Consider the following 19,164-nt stretch of genomic DNA (forward strand, 5'->3'; position numbering starts at 1 on the left):
CAGCTTCAGGACCAGCTACAAAGGCCTGGGCCACCTGTGGGTGCAGTGCTAACGGAAGGGGCCCTGGCTGTCAGTGTGCATTACTGTGGCTGCAAGGTCCTTCCACAGGCACACTGCAGGGAAGGCTGCTGTTGGGAGTCAGGATGGGACATGCCGGTACACAGCGGGAGGAGCTAGCTGCCGATGAGCCCAGTGGTGCAGGCCAGTGATAGGAGACAGGGCCAGATCCTGGCCCATAAGTAACTGTGGAGGCCCTGGTTACTGGAACGTGCTCCTGTGGCTGCAGGATCTCCCATGGGTGTGTGCATGGCAGGGGGCGCTGGTCATGAGGTTCTGGTAGGGGGCATGCAGGTGCAGCTGGGTGGTTAAGTGTACATGTGCTGAATGGCAGAGGCCAGTGACTGCATAGAGCCAAACTCAGGCCCCTACGCAGCCGTAAGGGCCTTGGGTGGTTGGTGTGCATTTCTGTCGCTGCGGATCTTTGCACAGGTGTGTGTACAGCAATAGAGGCCAGTGATGAGGGTCAGGCCGGTGATGCTGTACAAAAGCTGGAGGGGCTAGTCCCAAGCATGTGCCCAGTGCTGGCGTCATCCACAGGGGTCTAGGCTGGCACCTTGTACTTGTGCAGCCGCAGAGGCCAGGGCTGGCTGCGGGTGAGGATCCTGGGCTCTGGACAGGGGAGCTTGGGAGCGGAGGGAGCAGGGAGGAACTCCGGGGGCTGGCATCTGCAAATGGGAATATCTATGAGGCAAAAACCAGTGAAATCTGCAGGAGGTCCACGGCAGCTAGGCTGGCCGTTGCTTCCTTCAGCGGTGGAAGCGCTGGGGTTCACTGCAGAGCAGGTCACAGGGAACTGCAGTCACTTCTGTTGCAGTCACGGCTGATACTGGCAGCCCTGCTCTTCTTCCTTCTTCCTTCCCATCTCTATTTGTCTTGGCTTTTCTAGTCTCTGCTTGGGGAGAGGGCGGGTAGGTGTGTGAAGCCTAAATGGTTCGTTTGTGCAGAGCCCTGGAGGGCTGAGGAAACCGGCTGCTCCCCCTGCTTTTCCTTTTCTAAGGGGGAATCTTTCTAGTTGGGGAGTCCCGGAGTTCCCTCTTGGCGCTGAGCAGTGTTTCCGGGAGATGGGAAAATGCGGGCAAAGTGAAGCTGCCATCCCTCCCTTTCTGTGTAGTTATTTGAGGGTTTTTTTTCTTTCTTTTTTTTTTTTTTTTGTGATTGTTGTTCCAATGTGTTGCTTGAGTTTTTTAGGTGGACTTCTGATCTCTCGCAGAGCCGTTTTTGTTTGCGGATAGCTAATTGTTGATCTTTGTGGGGGGATGGAGGCTGGGGTCTCCTACTTCGCCATTTAGTGACATCACTCCAGCACATATAACCATCTTGACTTTCACAGTGACCAATTATTCTTAGAGTTACAACACCCAGGGCCCTACCAGCTGTGAGAGCTTGTGAAGTCATCAGGAACAAATCCTTCTCTATATGGGCTGAAAAACTAAGACTGGGGGGGGGTGGTGGTGTACTTTTCCAAGGTCACGATTTCATCACTTGCTACTCACACTTAAAGCTCGAGTTCAGGCACTAGGGAAAAATAAAATTCACTCTCATCCTGCTTTTCCAGCTGGTATAATCTTGCTCTGACCACCACTCAAGTTTATTTCCTTAGTGAAAGACTTTTCAGGGTCTGTTTTTAAACAGAATCCTTTATTAGGTCAACAACCCACACAGGGAACAGAGCAAGGGACCAAGACATCTGAGGTGAAGTCCAGAGTTGATTTTCTGTCTCTACACATTGGGGACTGCTGTTTACCAGGTCAGATTCTTGATGCAACAAGGTAGCCACAACGGTAGGAGATGGATTGGTAGATAACAATATCTATTTTCTCAAGAGCCCCTGGATTGGGTCATTAAAACTCGTATTTATGAAAAATGTTGTTGTCTGTTTGTAGGCTTGTCCCTAGGGTTTTCTGACATTTTAGCTGGCTCCCCGCTTTCGCTCACATACTCAATCACTAAGTCATTTCAGCAAGAGAGCAGGGAAGCTTTGATGACGAGAATACAAAGGAGTTTACATATTTTGGGTATGTACTCCACTCTCTTCCGCATAGTCTGCCAGGCATTCAGGCTGCGCCCGACTGACATCCCATCCCCACCCCTCTCTATGCAGGACGACAACAGAATGACAGGCTTTTCCCTGCTCTGTTTCTCCAAGTCTCCCTCACACTCACACACTGCTCACACAACACCGGAAAAAGTAAATCCAAGTAAAAACTGAACGAAGGGTAAAAAGGAGTCTCCATCTTGTTTAAAATAAGACAGCCTTTGAGAACAGGGAGGCGAAGTGGCACAGAAACCAAGTAGCACCCTGAATTTGCCTGTGCATATTATTGCATATCTCTGATACTTTTATCAAGAAGAGTTTTCTATGTTTTCACCTTGGCTCTCCCCTGTGACACTCTACGCCCCATAAAGATGGGGCCTGAATGTCTTATGTACCATTTTCTCCTCTTATTGTATCAAATACAGCGAGTATCTGACAAAAGATTCAAAATGCCTGCCTGACACGTTATTTTGCTGTTTTGTTCATTGATGACTATCGAGAGAGAGAGAAATACAATAATTTCTAATCCACACACACATGAAAACCCCAGTTGGATATGTAGATATCTCTCTTCAAGCTTCTCTGTCCTGCTCGGCTGCAGTGTCTCTCACTTCTCTTCACAAAGATTCTCCCTCTTTACAAATGATCCTTTACCTCTCTCTGATAATCAAGTGGCATACTCAATGCATCTCTGTTTTATTCTTTACAATCTCTTTAAATGGCCCATGCTTAGCAGAAGACTTCTGACATTTAAGGCAATGGTTTCAGCACTCTTTACATATTGATAACTGCTTCTTATTAAATGAAAAAGTCAGTTCAATAATATAGAATTACCACATGATCCAGCAATTCAAAATCAGTTCAGTGAGATCTCTCGATTTACTTCCCCAGACAGACAGACCTTTAGAAGCCAACATTCACTTCCTTCACTCCTCCTTACTAGAAAGCTTATTCTTTTAAGGTACATACCATGTTTCCCCGAAAATAAGACCTAGCCAAACCATCAGCTCTAATGTGTCTTTTGGAGCAAAAATTAATATAAAACCTGGTATTATATTATATTATATTATATTATATTATATTATATAAAATCGGGTCTCATGTTATATTAAAATAAGACTGGGTATTATGTTATATTATATTATATTGCATAAGACCCGGTCTTATATTAAAATAAGACCCGGTCTTATATTAGTTTTTGCTCGAAAAGACACATTAGAGCTGATGGTGCGGCTAGGTCTTATTTTTGGGAAAACACGGTACATGTTTTTCAGGGTCAGTAGTCATCAGGAAAAAGAAGTCTGGGTCTTCTGCCAAATACCTATGGCTGGGCTGCCTTAGGGCTTGAATATAGGAGACGAACTACCGTCAGCTTCATGAGGGCAAGGAAAGTGTCTTGTCCTGCTCTATCACCCAGCTATGTCTGGCCCACAGGAGGCACTCAATAATCATTTACTGATTGAGGGAATAAATGTAGTCAATAATAAATGAAGTAGTCAATCAAGGAACTACAGGAATTAGGTTCAGGTTACCAGGACAGTTTTAGAAACATGGAGATGAGGATTCTTGAAGGAGGAAGCACAAAATTATAGGAGGTACAATCATAACACAGGGAAAACTATCCAAAACCCTTAGATAGGTGGATGCTTATGGCTAGCCCACCTTTTTATTAGCCTTGCTCTTGATCATACACTGCAACAAACACAAGAAAATCCTTTGGTTAGAAGTTCAATGATAATTGGAGCTGTGAGTCACACTAGAATTGGCTGAGACTGATTTCTGGCCAACTTTATACTGGCAGTTTACAAATATTAGTTTGTTCTTGCAACTGTGCTGCATGGTAGCCACTGTCTTTATTTTCAGAGAGAGAAATTACATGCAGAAGATGAAACAGCCTACCCGAGTCTATGAGCTAAGCTTAGAATTTGGGATTCAAGCTTGTTTCTAAGTCTGTTCTCTCCCGGCCTCACATCACATCAAATAAGCAACATGCCAAACACCTAGCAAGATAGTTTTTTTTTAACTGTGGTAAAAAAAACAATATAATATACAAAATTTACTCTCCTAACAATTTTTAAGTATACAGTTCAGTAGTGTTAACTATATTTAAATTGCTGTGTAACTTCTCTAGGACTTTTTCTTCTTGCAAAACTGAAACTCTATTCCCACTGAACAACAGCTCCCCATTTTCTTGTCTGCCAGGCAACCATCATTCTACTGTCTAGTCTTTTGGGTATACACCCGGAAGTGAATTGCTGGACCATGTGATAATTCTATTTTTGGTTTTTTGAGGTACCACCATACTGTTTTCCATACTAAACTGCACCATTTTGCATTCCCACCAGCAGTGCACAAGGCAGACAGATTTGTTTTAATATCAAGCTGATTGAACAGATCAGCCTGCAGTGTCAAGCAGTGATTAAATTCTTGAATATTAACTAAACTAAAACCCTAGGTCTTTGGCCTGAGCTTTTATAATTAAAGCCATGCACTATTTAAACATTTATTAAAGATTTATAAATATGGATCACCATCCCTTTTTAAGAAGAAGAAACTCAGCAGTCATTTTCCAAGAGACTATAACAAATTAAACAAAAATAAAGCCAGTGTTGAACCAGCGCAAAGATGTTAAAAAAAAAAATTATTCCTACTGCCTGAAAATAAATATAACCATGTACATAAATTGCACTCTTACCCGCGTTTTGGCATCGATTTTAGCTCCTCGATCAAGCAGTAGTTTTACCATGTTGGCATTTCCTCTTTTTGATGCAACATGTAAAGGAGTGATATCATTCTGTGGAAGAAGAGGAAAAAAAGGGTACAATTTCTGTACTTCAATTCAACTAAAATATTGCTTCCTAAACAGCTCCCAACTTGTCCTCATTCTTTTTCTTCTTCATTCTTTTTTTAAAAAAACATCTATTATGAACAGTAGTATGCTTTAAATATTTCAGACAGTCATTGCCTTTGGAAGGAGAACCCCCCAAAAGCATGGATTTTAAGGGAGACACTTTGTGGGGGTAGAGTCCAAGTTTATTTATTTCAGTTACTCGAGATGATTGATGGGGTGAGACATTTTTTGTTTTTTTTTTTGCTGTAAAATCCTGTACCTTTAACTCAATGTGTTTTTCTATAAATTTATGTGATACAGCATGGCTAATGAGTGGCTGACTAAGAAACAGCTGATTAGGTCAGCCCAGACCGAGTTACAGCAATCATATGTTCCTCAGAGCCTTCTGAACTAGGTTCATCTGAGCACAAGATGTCAAAAAGAGACAACAGGAACTCCAACTGGGAAATCTGTCAGTACTGTACATAAGGCACAGGATTCCCCACGTACGTTGGGCTAAAACGTGTTCACAGGCATTTGTTAGCAATCTCACAGAAAACTATGTTTATTTTTTTCTACATTATTTTTTTAACTGCTGTGGAGAAACAGCGATAATGTTAGGACAATCTGAAATTCCAGTCATGATCTTCTCGATACCTCCATTGTTCCATGTATCTTTATAGGTGCTACGATTGCTTCCAGACTGCCAAGGAAATAAGTGCATATAGTGAAAAACATCTCTATTTCGGTTCCTTATTCCTATGTAGCAGCAGTGTGAGTTTAAGGGTTGTTGTTCACAAAAGTCTATTATATGATAAATAAACTAGGCTCAAAAGGGGTTCTATTTTTGTTGTTTGATAGCAGATACAATATAACAGCTAGCAGGTATTTATCATTTCCTGTGTGTTAGGCCCTGTGCTAAACTCTTTATCTCATTTAATTTTCATAATCTTCACAATGTCACATATAATCTGAATTACAAATTTTACAGATGTGGAAACAACTAGCAAAACCATGAGTCAAATTAAAATCTGATACACACTCATGGTTTTAAAGAACATTTTATAATGAAAATTTTCAGATAGACACAAAGTTTGACAGAAAAGCATAAAGAGCTTTATGTACTTACTCCTCACCCTATTTTTAATAATTATCAATCTTTTGCCAATATTATTTCTTCTATCTTCCCTACTATTTTTTTTTCTTGCTGATGGAGTTTAAGAAGAGTAGGAAAAAAAATCCTAAGAATCAAATTATTTCCTCCATAAATACTACAATTTAATTATCCCTAACAGATAAGGATTTTTTTTAAAAAAATAACAATATCATTATCATAAATCACAAAATACAAATAACTTCCTAACACTAAGACCCTGTCAATGTTCAGCTTCTCCCACTATCTCCAGTGATCTCACTTGGGTTGTTCAAATTAGAACACTCATATCTTCCAGATTGAACTGGCCCTTAAATCTCTTTTAATCTCCACAAGTACCCTACTCTACCTTTGTTTTTCCATGTCCATATATTCATTGGAAAAACTGGGTAAGTTATTGTGTACAGTTTTCTACACTCAGGACTTGACTGATTGCATCCTCATGGAGTGCTGTTTAGCACGTTCTTTTTGCCCTGCATTTTCTATAAACGTTTCTAACAAAATGTTTTTAGCCATTGTACATTCTCCCATCTGAAGAACTCTTTATATCTCATTATCCTTTATATCTCATTATGATAAAGTATAAATCTGTAATTCATTCATTAAATGAAAGAAGAAAGAGACCTGAGTAAAACACATTTGTTTTGGTAATGGTGGTGGGGAGTGGGCAGGCCTCATATCGTAGGCAAACTTTTCCTACAAAGGGCCAGATAGCAAATATTTTCATCTTCACAGGCCATACAATCTTTATTGCAACTACTCAGCTCTGCCAATAGTAGAAGTAAAGCAGCCATATACAAAGCAGCCATATACAGAAATAAGAGTGGTTGTGTTCTAATAAAACTTTATTTACAAAAATAGATGGTGGGCTGGATTTTGTCTGGGAACAGTAGTTTGCTGACCCCTACTCTAGAATTATCAGCTTACAACTGAACATTTTAACTGTATGTCACAGGTTACGAAAGAGGATGTAAAACTATACGAGCATATATATGTGTGCATGTGCATTAAAAACAGCATATATGTGTATTGTATATGCTTTGGTCTTCACTGGTGTAGACTCTTTTTCGGTATGAATGAAAGCTGGCAGAAGCAAATAAACTTCCTGATAATTTTTTTGTCTTGCTTGTCTCTGTTGTCCGAGTACAAGTGTCTGTCACTCTAATGACCCAAGCAGCACAGTGGATGAATTCTAGACCAGAGATAGCAGGTGGAGTGTCAAGCTAGGTCTGTAGGAAACAGTCTAACAGGAGGCTTACTGAGCCCAGAGCGAGATACGTCACACCTAGTGCTCATCACTTCCCTATGTGAGTCAGGGCTTACATGCTATTTCCCTTTAAAAATGTGCCTTTGCCTGGCTGAGAAGGACTTAATTAACCTTTATCACTAGTGGGCTAATTTTAGTGAGAGGAAGAACCCTACTTCTAATTTTGTCTCCTCATGTATTCTCATAGACACATGTACTCATAAGTAGATACACAGATGTCAAAAGGGTAGCTTGAATTTCTAACTCCCACATTTTTCTACACCTCTCCTACAACTTTTAGAGGAATATTTTCTATTTCTATAGCACCTAAAATGTGTTGTACAGGGCTTACTATGTAATTACTATGTAATTTTATTTTCTCTTCAAAACTATCTACTGCAGTAAGATAACTATCATTAAACCCACTTAACAGACAAATAAACTGAGGAATAGAACTGGTCATCAATTTGCATATTTAAGAGACAGCTAATTCGAGGCAGAATCAGAATGAGAATTCAGTTCTAGACCCTTGGGCCGCAGTATTTTCATTCAGGGATCATAATGCCTCTGTCTAAAGGCTGTTGCTTCTCATCATTGTCAAATGGAGCTCCTGAATGAAATGCATACGTCTGCATTGCTGACTCAGGTAGTGACTGCTTCTAGCAATTAGATTCAAATCTAAATGACAGTGGTAGCTTTTGGACTACTCAACGGGGTATTTATATATTGATTCCTCAGTTCACTAATAAAACTTTTTATACCTTACTTATGTACAAGGCCTGGTGCTGCATTTCCATTGCATAAGCAAGCAACAAAATGATTAATCCTAACATATCAAAAGAGCCCAATACTGTTAGGGACAAAAGGACTTGTTTACTAGACCCCTCATTTGCAGTTGGTGAAATACAAGTTTGCACATGCTTTCTGGGATGCCATTTGGCAGTATATAGAGAGGGTGCCCAAAAAATGTATGCACATTTTAAGAAAGGAAAAAACTGTATTAAAATTATGCTGATGGTAACCATTTTGAGCACCTCTTGTAATTGCAGAAGACAAACGTGTCTTGTAGTCATCTTTTGTTATCGGTATATACGGAGGATTACAATTTTAATACAGTTTTTTCCTTTCTTAAAATGTGTATACATTTGTTTGGCACCCTGTGTATGAAGAGCCTTCAAATCTACGATGACACACATAAGGCTGAGGCTGAGTGCAGGCTAGAAAGGGCAGGGATGCTAAGAGAAGCCCAGCCCTGCGGCCTAGGCACACTCCCTAAGATGGAAACTGAGCAAAATGAAAGACCCTCAGCCCCAGCACGAGCCTAGCAGGTGGAGCAAGCAACAGTAGCCAACTGCTGGGGTCAGGCAGAAGCATGACAAGAGATGTCCTCCGTGCAACAGGTGTGCAAGGAAAGCTGACTGTGGAGCGCTGACACCATTAAAATTCACGGACCACCCCTCACCCAGCCTCCTAAGCGTAAGGCATGGCAGCCTTCCTCTAGAAGAATTTAAAAACTGGGGTGCACTGAACACATCAACTCAGCTCAACTTTTGACTGAACGGGCTCGATCTTCCACAGTTACAGCCTGGTGGAAGACGCGGCATGCCCATTCCCAGGAAAAGGTACTATTTACCTCAGTCTCTCCTGTTCTGCATACAATAGTCAGCTTTCTATATAGTGGGACAGGTGAACAATGAACAACATGCATGAAAGTTATGGAACGGTAGCAAAGAGATGGAATTTCTAAGAAAGAGTCACATGGAAACCCTTGATAAGAAAAACCACAATATCAGAAATGAATTCCTTTGACGGCATCATAAGTAGATTTCATACAGCTGAAGAAAGAATCAGGGAACTGAAAGACATGTCAATATAAGTGATTGATGCTGAAACACAAACAGAAAAAGAGAGTGGAAAACAAAGAATAGAGCATCCAAGAGCCATCGGGCAATATAAAACAGCTGATTGAAGTCACATAAGAAGAGAGAATGGGGCAAAAGAAATATTTCAAGGGGTAATAGTTAAGAATCAATTATGTCAAAATAATGAAATACATCAAACCACACATCCGAGAAGCTCAGAGGACACCAAGCGAACTAAACAATAAACACATTCCACCTCTAGACACATTAGGCAAATGCCTGAAACATGAAAGAGAAAAATCTTGAAGATAGCCAGAGGAAAAAGGACACATTTCATATAGAGAGCAAAGATAATACTGTAATTACAGGACACTACTCATCAGAAATCATGCAATCCTGAAAACAGAGAAACGGCATCTTTACATACTGAAAATAACAAATGTCAAATGAGAAGTCTGTGCCCAGTGAAAATATCTTTAAAAAAAATCGAGGAGAAATAAAGACTTTTTAAGAGAATCAAAAGCTAAGAGAATTCATTACGAGCAGACTTGCAATACAAAAAATGTTAAAAGAGGTTCTTTAGGCAGTAGGAATATGGTAACAGGCAGAAAATGAGACCTACACAAAGAAATATAGAAATGGGAAAAAATGAAGGCAAATAAAAAAGCTAATTAAGTGTCTAAAGCAAAAATATGAACAATAAATTGTGACATTTACAGTATGTGCAAAAGTAAAGTGTAAGACATCAACTACACACAGATGGGAGGGAAGAATTAGGACTAACCTGTGGTCAGACTCTCACACTATATGTAAAGTGATATAGCATTTGAAGGTAGATTGTGATAAATTAATAATATAGGAAATATGATATGTTAAGTAAAAAGATCTAAAAGAACACGAAAAACGTACTCTCATTTTTATACATGTTAAAAAGGCTGTAGAGACATTGGCCCAAATGTTAACAATTTCTCTCTCAGTGGAGATTACAGATGATTTCTTCTTCACACTTTTCTAAAAATTTCTGTGTATATTTGTATAATGTACAGTGAAAAAATGGTTGTATTTCTTTTTTATTATTACCTAGTTTGCAGTCCCACCACCATGCTTTCTGTCTCAGATCCGACCATTTGCATTCTCCACTCAGAGAGCCACAGAGAGGTTTTATCTACTCATTAACTTTCCTAATATTTGAACTTTGAAGGAACCTTTTGAGTGTGGAGATATCCTGACGGAAAATATATACTATTAATTGTTTTCCCATTAATGTATCAAATTAAGGATGGCTAGAGTTGAAGATCTAAGATTTTTCTAAGAAGAAACCTGAATTAAAACTTGGATAAACACAAATTCTACCTTTGAATCTGACCTGAATTTAGCGAAAACAAAAGTAAACGCTAGTCTAATTTTGTATAAATTAGCTCTTAATAGAATATGTTTTCTTGTTCCAAAGATGCAACAGTCAATGTAACGGAATACATTAACATTTCGGAAATGTTTGTGTTTTAACTGATGAGGACGTCTGAGTTCGTTCAGTCTCATTACCTATTTTACACATAGGGAAGAGACCAGGGAGGTGAAGTGATTGCCTACAATCATATAGCTGGAGGCTTGGCCAACACCCTGGGGTTCCGAATTCCCAGGCATTGCCCCTTCCATTTCACTGGGCTCATTGAAAGAACAATTATTTTCATCTCTAGCACAGTAGCATCTTACTTCATGTAACTTTCTCATTAAACTATTCAATGTAACCATTACCCTGTTTCCGCGAAAATAAGACCTAGCCAGACAATCAGCTCTAATGCATCTTTTGGAGCAAAAATTAATATAAGACCTGGCATATTATATTATATTATATTAATTATATTATATTATATTATATTACATTACATTACATTACATTACATTACATTATATTATATTATATTATATTATATTATATTATATTATACCCGGTCTTATATTTTAGTAAAGTAAGACTGGGTCTTATATTAGTATTTGCTCCAAAAGACGCTTTAGAACTGATTGTCTGGCTAGGTCTTATTTTCGGGGAAACACGGTATTTACTCTAAAAATGCAAATCTGATTAACCAATGCCTTCCTTTCTCTAGTATTTATTTCTCCTCAACCCTTTTCGAAGATGGGAGATAAAGACAAAAAAGCAATTACTTACATACACACAAATATTTTCCAAACAATGAAGGAAATTGGCCATAAAAATATTTTATATAAAACATTAACATGATTTGGGTAAATATTCAGAATTCTGACTGAACAAAATTACACTACTCAGCAGGTTTAATTCTCTCAAATCTCTGGGCCAATAACAATCAAGTACGTAACAAAGTGACACGGATCACTGCAGTGTCCCCTAATGTGAGGATCTGTGATCTCACCCGCCGTCCAGTTTATTTATGTCCTTTTACACTAATCTCTTTCTATCTTGATTTTCCAATAAGACTTTTCATTTATAACCTACACTTCTGGAAGGCCCCAATAATTGAAGTGAGGGAGTGAAAAATATCTCAGTTAAGCAGAATATGTTTTACCTTCCACTTTTAGGGGAAAAAAGAAGCAAATCACCCAGAATAAGCTAAGATCTCTCAGGATTTCTACAAATTCAGCATATTCCTTCATACTCTTCTACAGAAATATATATCGTATGATATTATGTTATATTGTTATATTATGTTACATAATGGTCTCTCTTTACACTCTAACTCCAAAAGTAAATATTTTTACTATGCTTCATAAACTATAAACTATGTTAGAAATGCAAAGATTTAAATTTTTTTTTTTTTTTAATTTAAGTGTGTTTTTCCAGTACCCATCAGCTCCAAGTCAAGTAGTTGTTTCAATCTAGTTGTGGAGGGCGCAGCTCACAGTGGCCCATGTGGGGATCGAACCGGCAACCTTGTTAAGAGCATCGCTCTCTAACCAACGGAGCTAACCGGCCGCCCTAAAGATTTTTAATAATGAGTTTAGGGAGTTAGGGAATTCTATCCTGGTTCCTACTTTACTTCAATTGCATTTCTTAATGTAGGTCTAGTAGAAAGCACCTTTCATTAGAAACAAGAAGACCAGGCCCTAAATCTCACTTTCCTGCCAGGTGATATTGGGAATGTGTCTTATTCTCTATAAACTTATACTATCATCTTCATAACGGACAAAATACTTCCAGTCCCTCCATCAGAGGGCTGCCAAGAGATATGAGACAACTCATCTGAAAAGGAGGAAGGAAACTCACAGCGATTCCATGTCTCTTTATCTCATTTAACATACACAACAGCTCTAGAAAGAAGTACTATCTAGTTTTGTACTTTATTTCACAGATGAAAAAACTAAAACTCAGAAAGTCAAAGTAACTTGCCAAAGGTCACAAAGCTGCCATAATCTGACCCCCAAATCATGCTTCTTTCACTAGACTAGATCACAGTGTCCCTGCACTTCTAAACAGTACAATTCTTACTATTAGAACATTTTCAGAGCATCCAATAGTGTGCTAAAAGATAAAGAAAATATTGTGGTCAGGTAGTGCGGTGGTTAAGAGATAGTATCAGGTGCCAGAATGCTTAGGTTCAAATCCCAGACCTACTTCACACTACTTGCATAATCTTAGGGAAATTTATTTAATTTCTCTATATCACAGATTGTCTGTAAAAACAGGATAATAATAGTATCTAGATTATAGAATTGTCATGAGGATTAAATGGGCTAATAAGCATAGAGCCTTAAAAATGGTTACTTGGCATTCAGTAAACACTGTAAAAGTGTTACCTATTATTATTCTTTTTATTATTTATCATACAGGGTAGACATTTTAAAAATGTGTGAAATATCCACATCTCACACAGACATTATGAAAAATCTGGGCAGTAAAGACTCGCAGACCTGAAATAAGTGGTGAGCTCTAAGAAGGTGCTAAAGCCAGCAGTTCTTAGGATGGATGCAAAAGGTGTTAGAAGGCTCAGCTCAGCACAGCTCAGTCTATGGAGACTTCAGAAGATCCGTGGCTGGGTAGGTCGTGGCAGAGAGGAGGAGAAAGAAGGGGCAGGACTGTGGCTCATGCAACATGATAGGTACACTTGGTATATAACATGGCATATATGACAAACGTGATAGAATCATGTGAATGTCATACTTTTAAAAACGTGGACCTGGAAGAAAACTACCTCTGCTGGAACATGGTGGAACTGCTTGCCTATCTCTCACCTCTCAGTTGTTTCTGAAAAACCCAGCTGAGGTGGCACACCCCTCCCATCCCATTTCCTTTATGAAATAATCTCAACAGCAAGATCATTTTTGCAACTCCACAAAGTGAAATCCACGCCATTGCCTACCTTCCTTGTGATAAATGGCAGACTTTCAATCTATTTAAATAGATTAAGTGCAGTTGATTTCTGATTTCCTCCACCTCATCTCTCTCCTTTTCTTTCTTTCTTTTTTTTAAATGTCTGGGGAGGTAATCACTAAATGAAAGAGTAAGTGGATGCTTTTTTATTCTAGTCTCTTATACTTTAGCACTAGTTCTACTATACACAGAAACAGAAAAATGATTAGTAAATTGGTACACAGAGAAAGCACAGGAAAAACATTGCAGCAAGGCTTACTAGCATCCTTGTTCACCCCATAGATATATATCTTTTGAAAAGTCTTCTAACCTGTCAGAGGGTCGGTTGATGATCAGAGTATGCCATCCCAAAGTATGCCAGTTTGGGCTAAGTATTATTTGCAGCTCTCTGTCCTCTCCCTCTCTGTCTAAAAGCAGGGCATAAATTTCTCTTGCCAAGAAGAGGAGGATGCCTCTTAATCACTCATCATCAGTGGAGAAGGCACAATTTCAATCTGCACAACAAACCTTACTATACAACCCTTATAGTCTTCTCCCATATATTTACCTTCCCACAATCTACCACCCCTAGAAGCCCCAATCCCCTTTCCTTTGACTTCTTATTTCTCCAAAAACTTTTTAATATTTGTTAAAATAGTATATAAGCCCTTAGGGTCTAACTATGTCTTTGGGTCTTTGCTTCATTTCTATGAAGGATTCGTTATGCATACATAAACCTTTTCTCCTATTAATCTGCCTTTTGTCAGTTTAATTTGCAAGCCTCTGGACCTGAACCTAAGAGGATAGAGGAAAAAGTTTTTCTTCTCCTACAAGGTCATATTTTCTAATCTTCAGGCAGGAACAGAACAGGTACTCAATCAATGTTTGATAAATACCATTTAATAGTCATATTTTGTAGAAAAATAAAGAATTGAATTTCTGTTCCCTTTAATTATCTTGAGAGTATAAAAACTTTTTTCTATAATTTTTTTCTACTGTCTTATCTGATAGTTTATTTGTATAATGATTTTACTGAGATATAATTCACGTACCACAAAACTGATCATTTTAAAGTACAATTTAATGATTTTAGTATATTCACCAAGTTGTGCAACCATCACTATTTATTTAGAACAGTTTTGTCACCTCAAAAGAAATCCCATAACCTATGCTGTACTTGTCAGATGGTTACCAGATTTGTCAGGGTGATAGCTTCATAAGGTATCTAAATGTCTAATCACTATGTTGTATACCCGAAACTAAAATAATATTGTATGTCAACGGTAATTGAAAAATAAACTAAAAAAAAAAAAAAAAGAAAGAAACCCTATACCATACCATTAAGCAGGCACTTTTGATTCCCTGGCAACCACTGATCTACTTTTTGTCTCTGTGGATTTGCCTATTCTGGACATTTCATAGAAATGGAATCATATAATATATCACCTTTTGTGTGTCTTCTTTCACTTAGCATGTTTCAAGGTTCATCCATGTTACAGTATGTATCAGTACCTCATTTTTTTATGAGAATGCCTAAGTTTTTACTACCTTAAGGAGTACATAAAATATATGCAAACAAATGATGATTTTAATGAGAAGGACTGGGGATTTCAAGGATATACCCAGGAAAATTATAAACAATGGAAGATAAGGAAACACTCAGCCTTTACAATCTGACATATAAGTAGGGCTTTTCTTATAGGTGGTCTATTATTGATAATATAAGTATAAAATAAACTCAGAAATTTCCCCTATACTATAGCAATCATTAAGGTGACTACCCTTGTTTGTAAAAGTCCATTTTTTTCTTCTTTTGAGGCTTTAATTAAATGAAATTGGTCTCTGTAGAAAAGTCTTTTTTTCTTCTCCAGTTATGCTAGCTGCTAGCTGAGTCTACACCAACTTCTCTCTCTGTGCTTTCTGGATAAGGAGATTAAATCCACACAGGTCTTTCCGGGTGAGATTGTCACTGAAGATACTTGTGTCCTTGACACTTCCTCAACCTCACTGCCTTTCCAGCGAGACCAACCAATCCCATTGCATTAGACACCTGCCAGCACCAGTTTTCCCAACAAGCAGCAGCAGCAAATGCTTGGATAGTTGATGTCTGTTGTGAAATTAGGCTGAGTATTTGATCTGGTCTTCTCTAAAAAAATTCAAGGTGTTTATCTATTTTCTTTTATGGACAGTATGAGCCTATTTATTGTGAATACTGTCAGAAACTTTCACTTGAAGTAACAGAGGATGGCTCATCAACAATTTATATAAGGTACTGCCCGGTGTCTCTCTAGTTCAGGCAGGTGATTTAGTAGTGGGGGAAGACGGAGCATATTTAGAGTAAATATTCCACACCCTCTTTTCCCGATACATACCCTCAGCTGCACACACAGTCCCAGCTGTTGCCAGAGGGCAGGGAACCTGGGACCAAAAGTGGTCCTGGACCTCTTCCCTCAATTTTAAGTGTCTCCTCTACCTTTGCACCATTGGATGTTACAACTCTCTGGCTTTTTGGAGATATCTTGTCCAGTTGGTTTCAGGATATGCTTTAAATTTTTAAAAAAATGTTTAATTGTGATAAAATACATGTAACAAAAAATTTCTATCTTAACCATTTTTAAGTACGTAGTTCAGTAGTGTTAAGTACATTTATATTGTTGTGTAACCAACCTCCAGAACTCTTTTCATCTTGCAAAACTAAAACTCTATATTCATTAAACAATTGCTCATTTCCATCTTCCCAGGCCATGGCAACCTCCATTCTACTTTCTATTTCTGTGAATTGAACTACTCCCAGTACCTCATACAAAAGGAACCACAATGTTTATTTTTCTTTTTGTGACTGGTTTATTTCACTCAGCAAGCATAATGTCCTCAAGGTTCATGCATGTTGTAGCATGCATCAGAATTAGTGCCGTTTTAAGGTTGAACAATGTTCCACTGTATGTATATACAACGTTTTGTTGATTCATTCATCTGCCAATGGACACGGGGGTTGCTTTCACCTTCTGACTATTGTGAATAATGCAGGTAAGAATACAAATATCTCTTCGAAACTCTGCTTTCAATTCTTTTATATATATATATATATATATATATATATATATATATATATCGAGAAGTGGAATTGCTGGGTCATATGGTAACTAGATATTTAATCTTTGAGTAATCTCCATACTCTTTTCCATAGTGGTTGTACTATTTTACATCCCTACAAATAGAGCACATGGGTTCCAGTTTCTCCTCACCAACACTTGTTCTTTTCCTTCCTTTCCCTTTCCTTTTCCCTTCCCTTCCCTTCCCTTCCCCTTTCTTCCTTCCTTCCTTCCTTCCTTCCTTCCTTCCTTCCTTCCTTCCTTCCTTCCTTCCTTCCTTCCTTCCTTCCTTTCTTTTTCTTTCTTTCTTTCATGGCTACCCTATGGGTGTTTAATATATGCTTTTAAAATATTTGTTTCACTATACGTTTCAGGGTTTCCGTAAGTGTATAAATAATGAGATATTTTTGGCCACTGAAGATTAAAATAGTAAATACCTTTTTATCCTGTAAGAATTTTTTAGGAAAAAAAAGTTCTGCTAAAAAAAACCACCAAAAAAACAACACCACCCTGATACATACTTACTTAGACTAAGAGATTTTTTTGTTTTACACGAGAAAAAAGTAATTACAATGAAACAAAACAAAACAAAACAAAACCCTACCAATTATTAGGTTCTTACTTTGTGTAAACCCTATGAGACCTGCATCATCTCATTTAATCTCTACAACCACCCAAGAAATAGATGCTATTTAACTCAAATTTACAGGACAGTAAAGTAAAGCTGGAAGGAGCCACCGGTCACATGGCCAGAAAATGCCTGCGATTTCCATGGTTCAACTTTGGACAATTTACACAGAGAAAAGTTTCTATAGCATGGCCTCAGTCAACGTTTTTCTAATCAAGCCTGATCAGAAGTAGTACCTACGGAACTTGTTAGAAACACAGATAGCAAGGCCCCCACCCTAGATGCAACGAGTTCAAATCTAGGGGAACAGGAGTCTGCTCCAGCTAGGGAAACTACTGCGAGGCTCAGAAATGGAGGCTATAGAATAACGGTTTGTAATTTTCAAACTCAAGAGAGACTGTCTCCTTTTAGAGATAAGCCTACTTTGGGTTTCTTACCAGAAAATGTATGTTCTACCTTTTTGTCGTAAATCAAGAGCTCATTTCAAAATATGATCATTAGGAATTCAAAACTGCAGAACTGATAGAGGTAATACAGAGAATGTAGTGGAACTGTGAATGCATTATAGTTGAGAACGAATTTGATGATTTGCCAGTTTTGAAGTTTGTTAATCTCTCAATTAAAATGTTCTTAAATGTGTAACGGGATTTCTTAGCAAGTAAGAAAAACCCCTTTACAACCTCGTTTGAAAATGTCCTTAATTCATTTTGCAGTTCTGGCGCAGGCAGAGAACGAACCACCAGCTGGTGTAAGAGAGGCAGCTGTCAGTTCTGGTTTTCCTGTGATGACCCTGGATTACGTCCAAAGCTCAGTCTACTGCCTTCGATGTTAGAATAGTACGGACTACACAGTTGAGTGTAGTTTATTTTACTTTATTGTTTTTTATTCTTATTTTACTTTATTTACTTTATGGTTTCTTGGCTCAAGCCCTGCCACCTTAAAGCTGTGTGGCTTTGTACACGTTATCTAATGTCTTGCTTACTAGTGTAAAATAGAAATAATACCCACACCTCAAAGGATTCCTGCGAAGAATAAATGCAATAATGTTTAGGAAACTTCCTATAGTACCTAGAAACAAATGAAAGGTTATTGTTTAAATTGGTTTGAATTTTGTATACATTTTTTCCACCTAATTGAAGGCCTCAGTAATAAGAGCTAAAAGGAACCTCAGGTCTTCTTAGCCCAGCGGCTCTTAGGGCCTCTGAGGAAACATCCCAGGCTGAGCATGAAATTTCAGGCCCTTCTTAACCATCCTTAAATATCCCACCTCTCTGTCTCTTGGCTGTAAAGAGATGTTCAACCCAGCATGTCTCAGTGAGGCTACCAGTGGCATTTTGGTTCGGATGTTGTTATTTATCCACCCTGGTCTTCTCCCATTACATGCCAGCCACTGAGACAACTAAAAACACCTCTACAAACTCCCAAATTTTCTAAGGAGAACCAGGATCTAGTAGTACTCCAGAGAAGTCATGTCCTTAGAGAGGAACATCATGCCTGGAGTCAGACATGCTTCTTCTTGTCCACAGTTCTTTTCCCTATGTGACTGGAGCCTGCCACAGCTCACAGCCAAGCCACCCCCTTTGCTCTCATATGCACGTCATCCCGCATCTTCAACACCACTGACATTATCAACTGTTCTCAACACAAAAAAGAAATGATAATTGTGTGACGTGATAGCATGTTAGTTGACACTACTGTAGTAATCACACTGAGATATATAAGTGTATCAAACCCATATGTTGTATACCTCAAACGTATATGTCGATTTTATCTCAAAAAAACAAAACAAAAAACCCTGCAATGACTCCCTGTCACCTGCAGGATTTAAGGAGTCCCTTTCCCCTGGGTTGGACTCACCATTCATCTGCAGTCTCATTTCACTTGCGCAAGTGGGCTTCAACTCTCTATTTCTTGGAGTTGATTCTAATCCT

The 19,164-nt window shown here is 38.5% G+C and overlaps 1 protein-coding gene across 24 annotated transcripts in view; it reads right to left on the minus strand.

Moving 5' to 3' along the window:
- The window catches only part of ANK3 (ankyrin 3), a 473,720-nt gene that overhangs the window by 161,295 nt on the left and 293,261 nt on the right, over positions 1–19,164 (minus strand). For all 24 annotated transcript variants that reach the window (XM_033130276.1, XM_033130259.1, XM_033130260.1 and 21 more), the window contains one exon: positions 4,791–4,889. In XM_033130276.1, coding sequence (XP_032986167.1) covers positions 4,791–4,889 — 99 coding nt within the window. The remainder of the gene's footprint in view (positions 1–4,790; positions 4,890–19,164) is intronic.

The sequence above is a fragment of the Rhinolophus ferrumequinum genome, chromosome 16 (genome assembly GCF_004115265.2).
Source record: "Rhinolophus ferrumequinum isolate MPI-CBG mRhiFer1 chromosome 16, mRhiFer1_v1.p, whole genome shotgun sequence".
In the NCBI taxonomy this organism is placed as follows: domain Eukaryota; kingdom Metazoa; phylum Chordata; class Mammalia; order Chiroptera; family Rhinolophidae; genus Rhinolophus; species Rhinolophus ferrumequinum.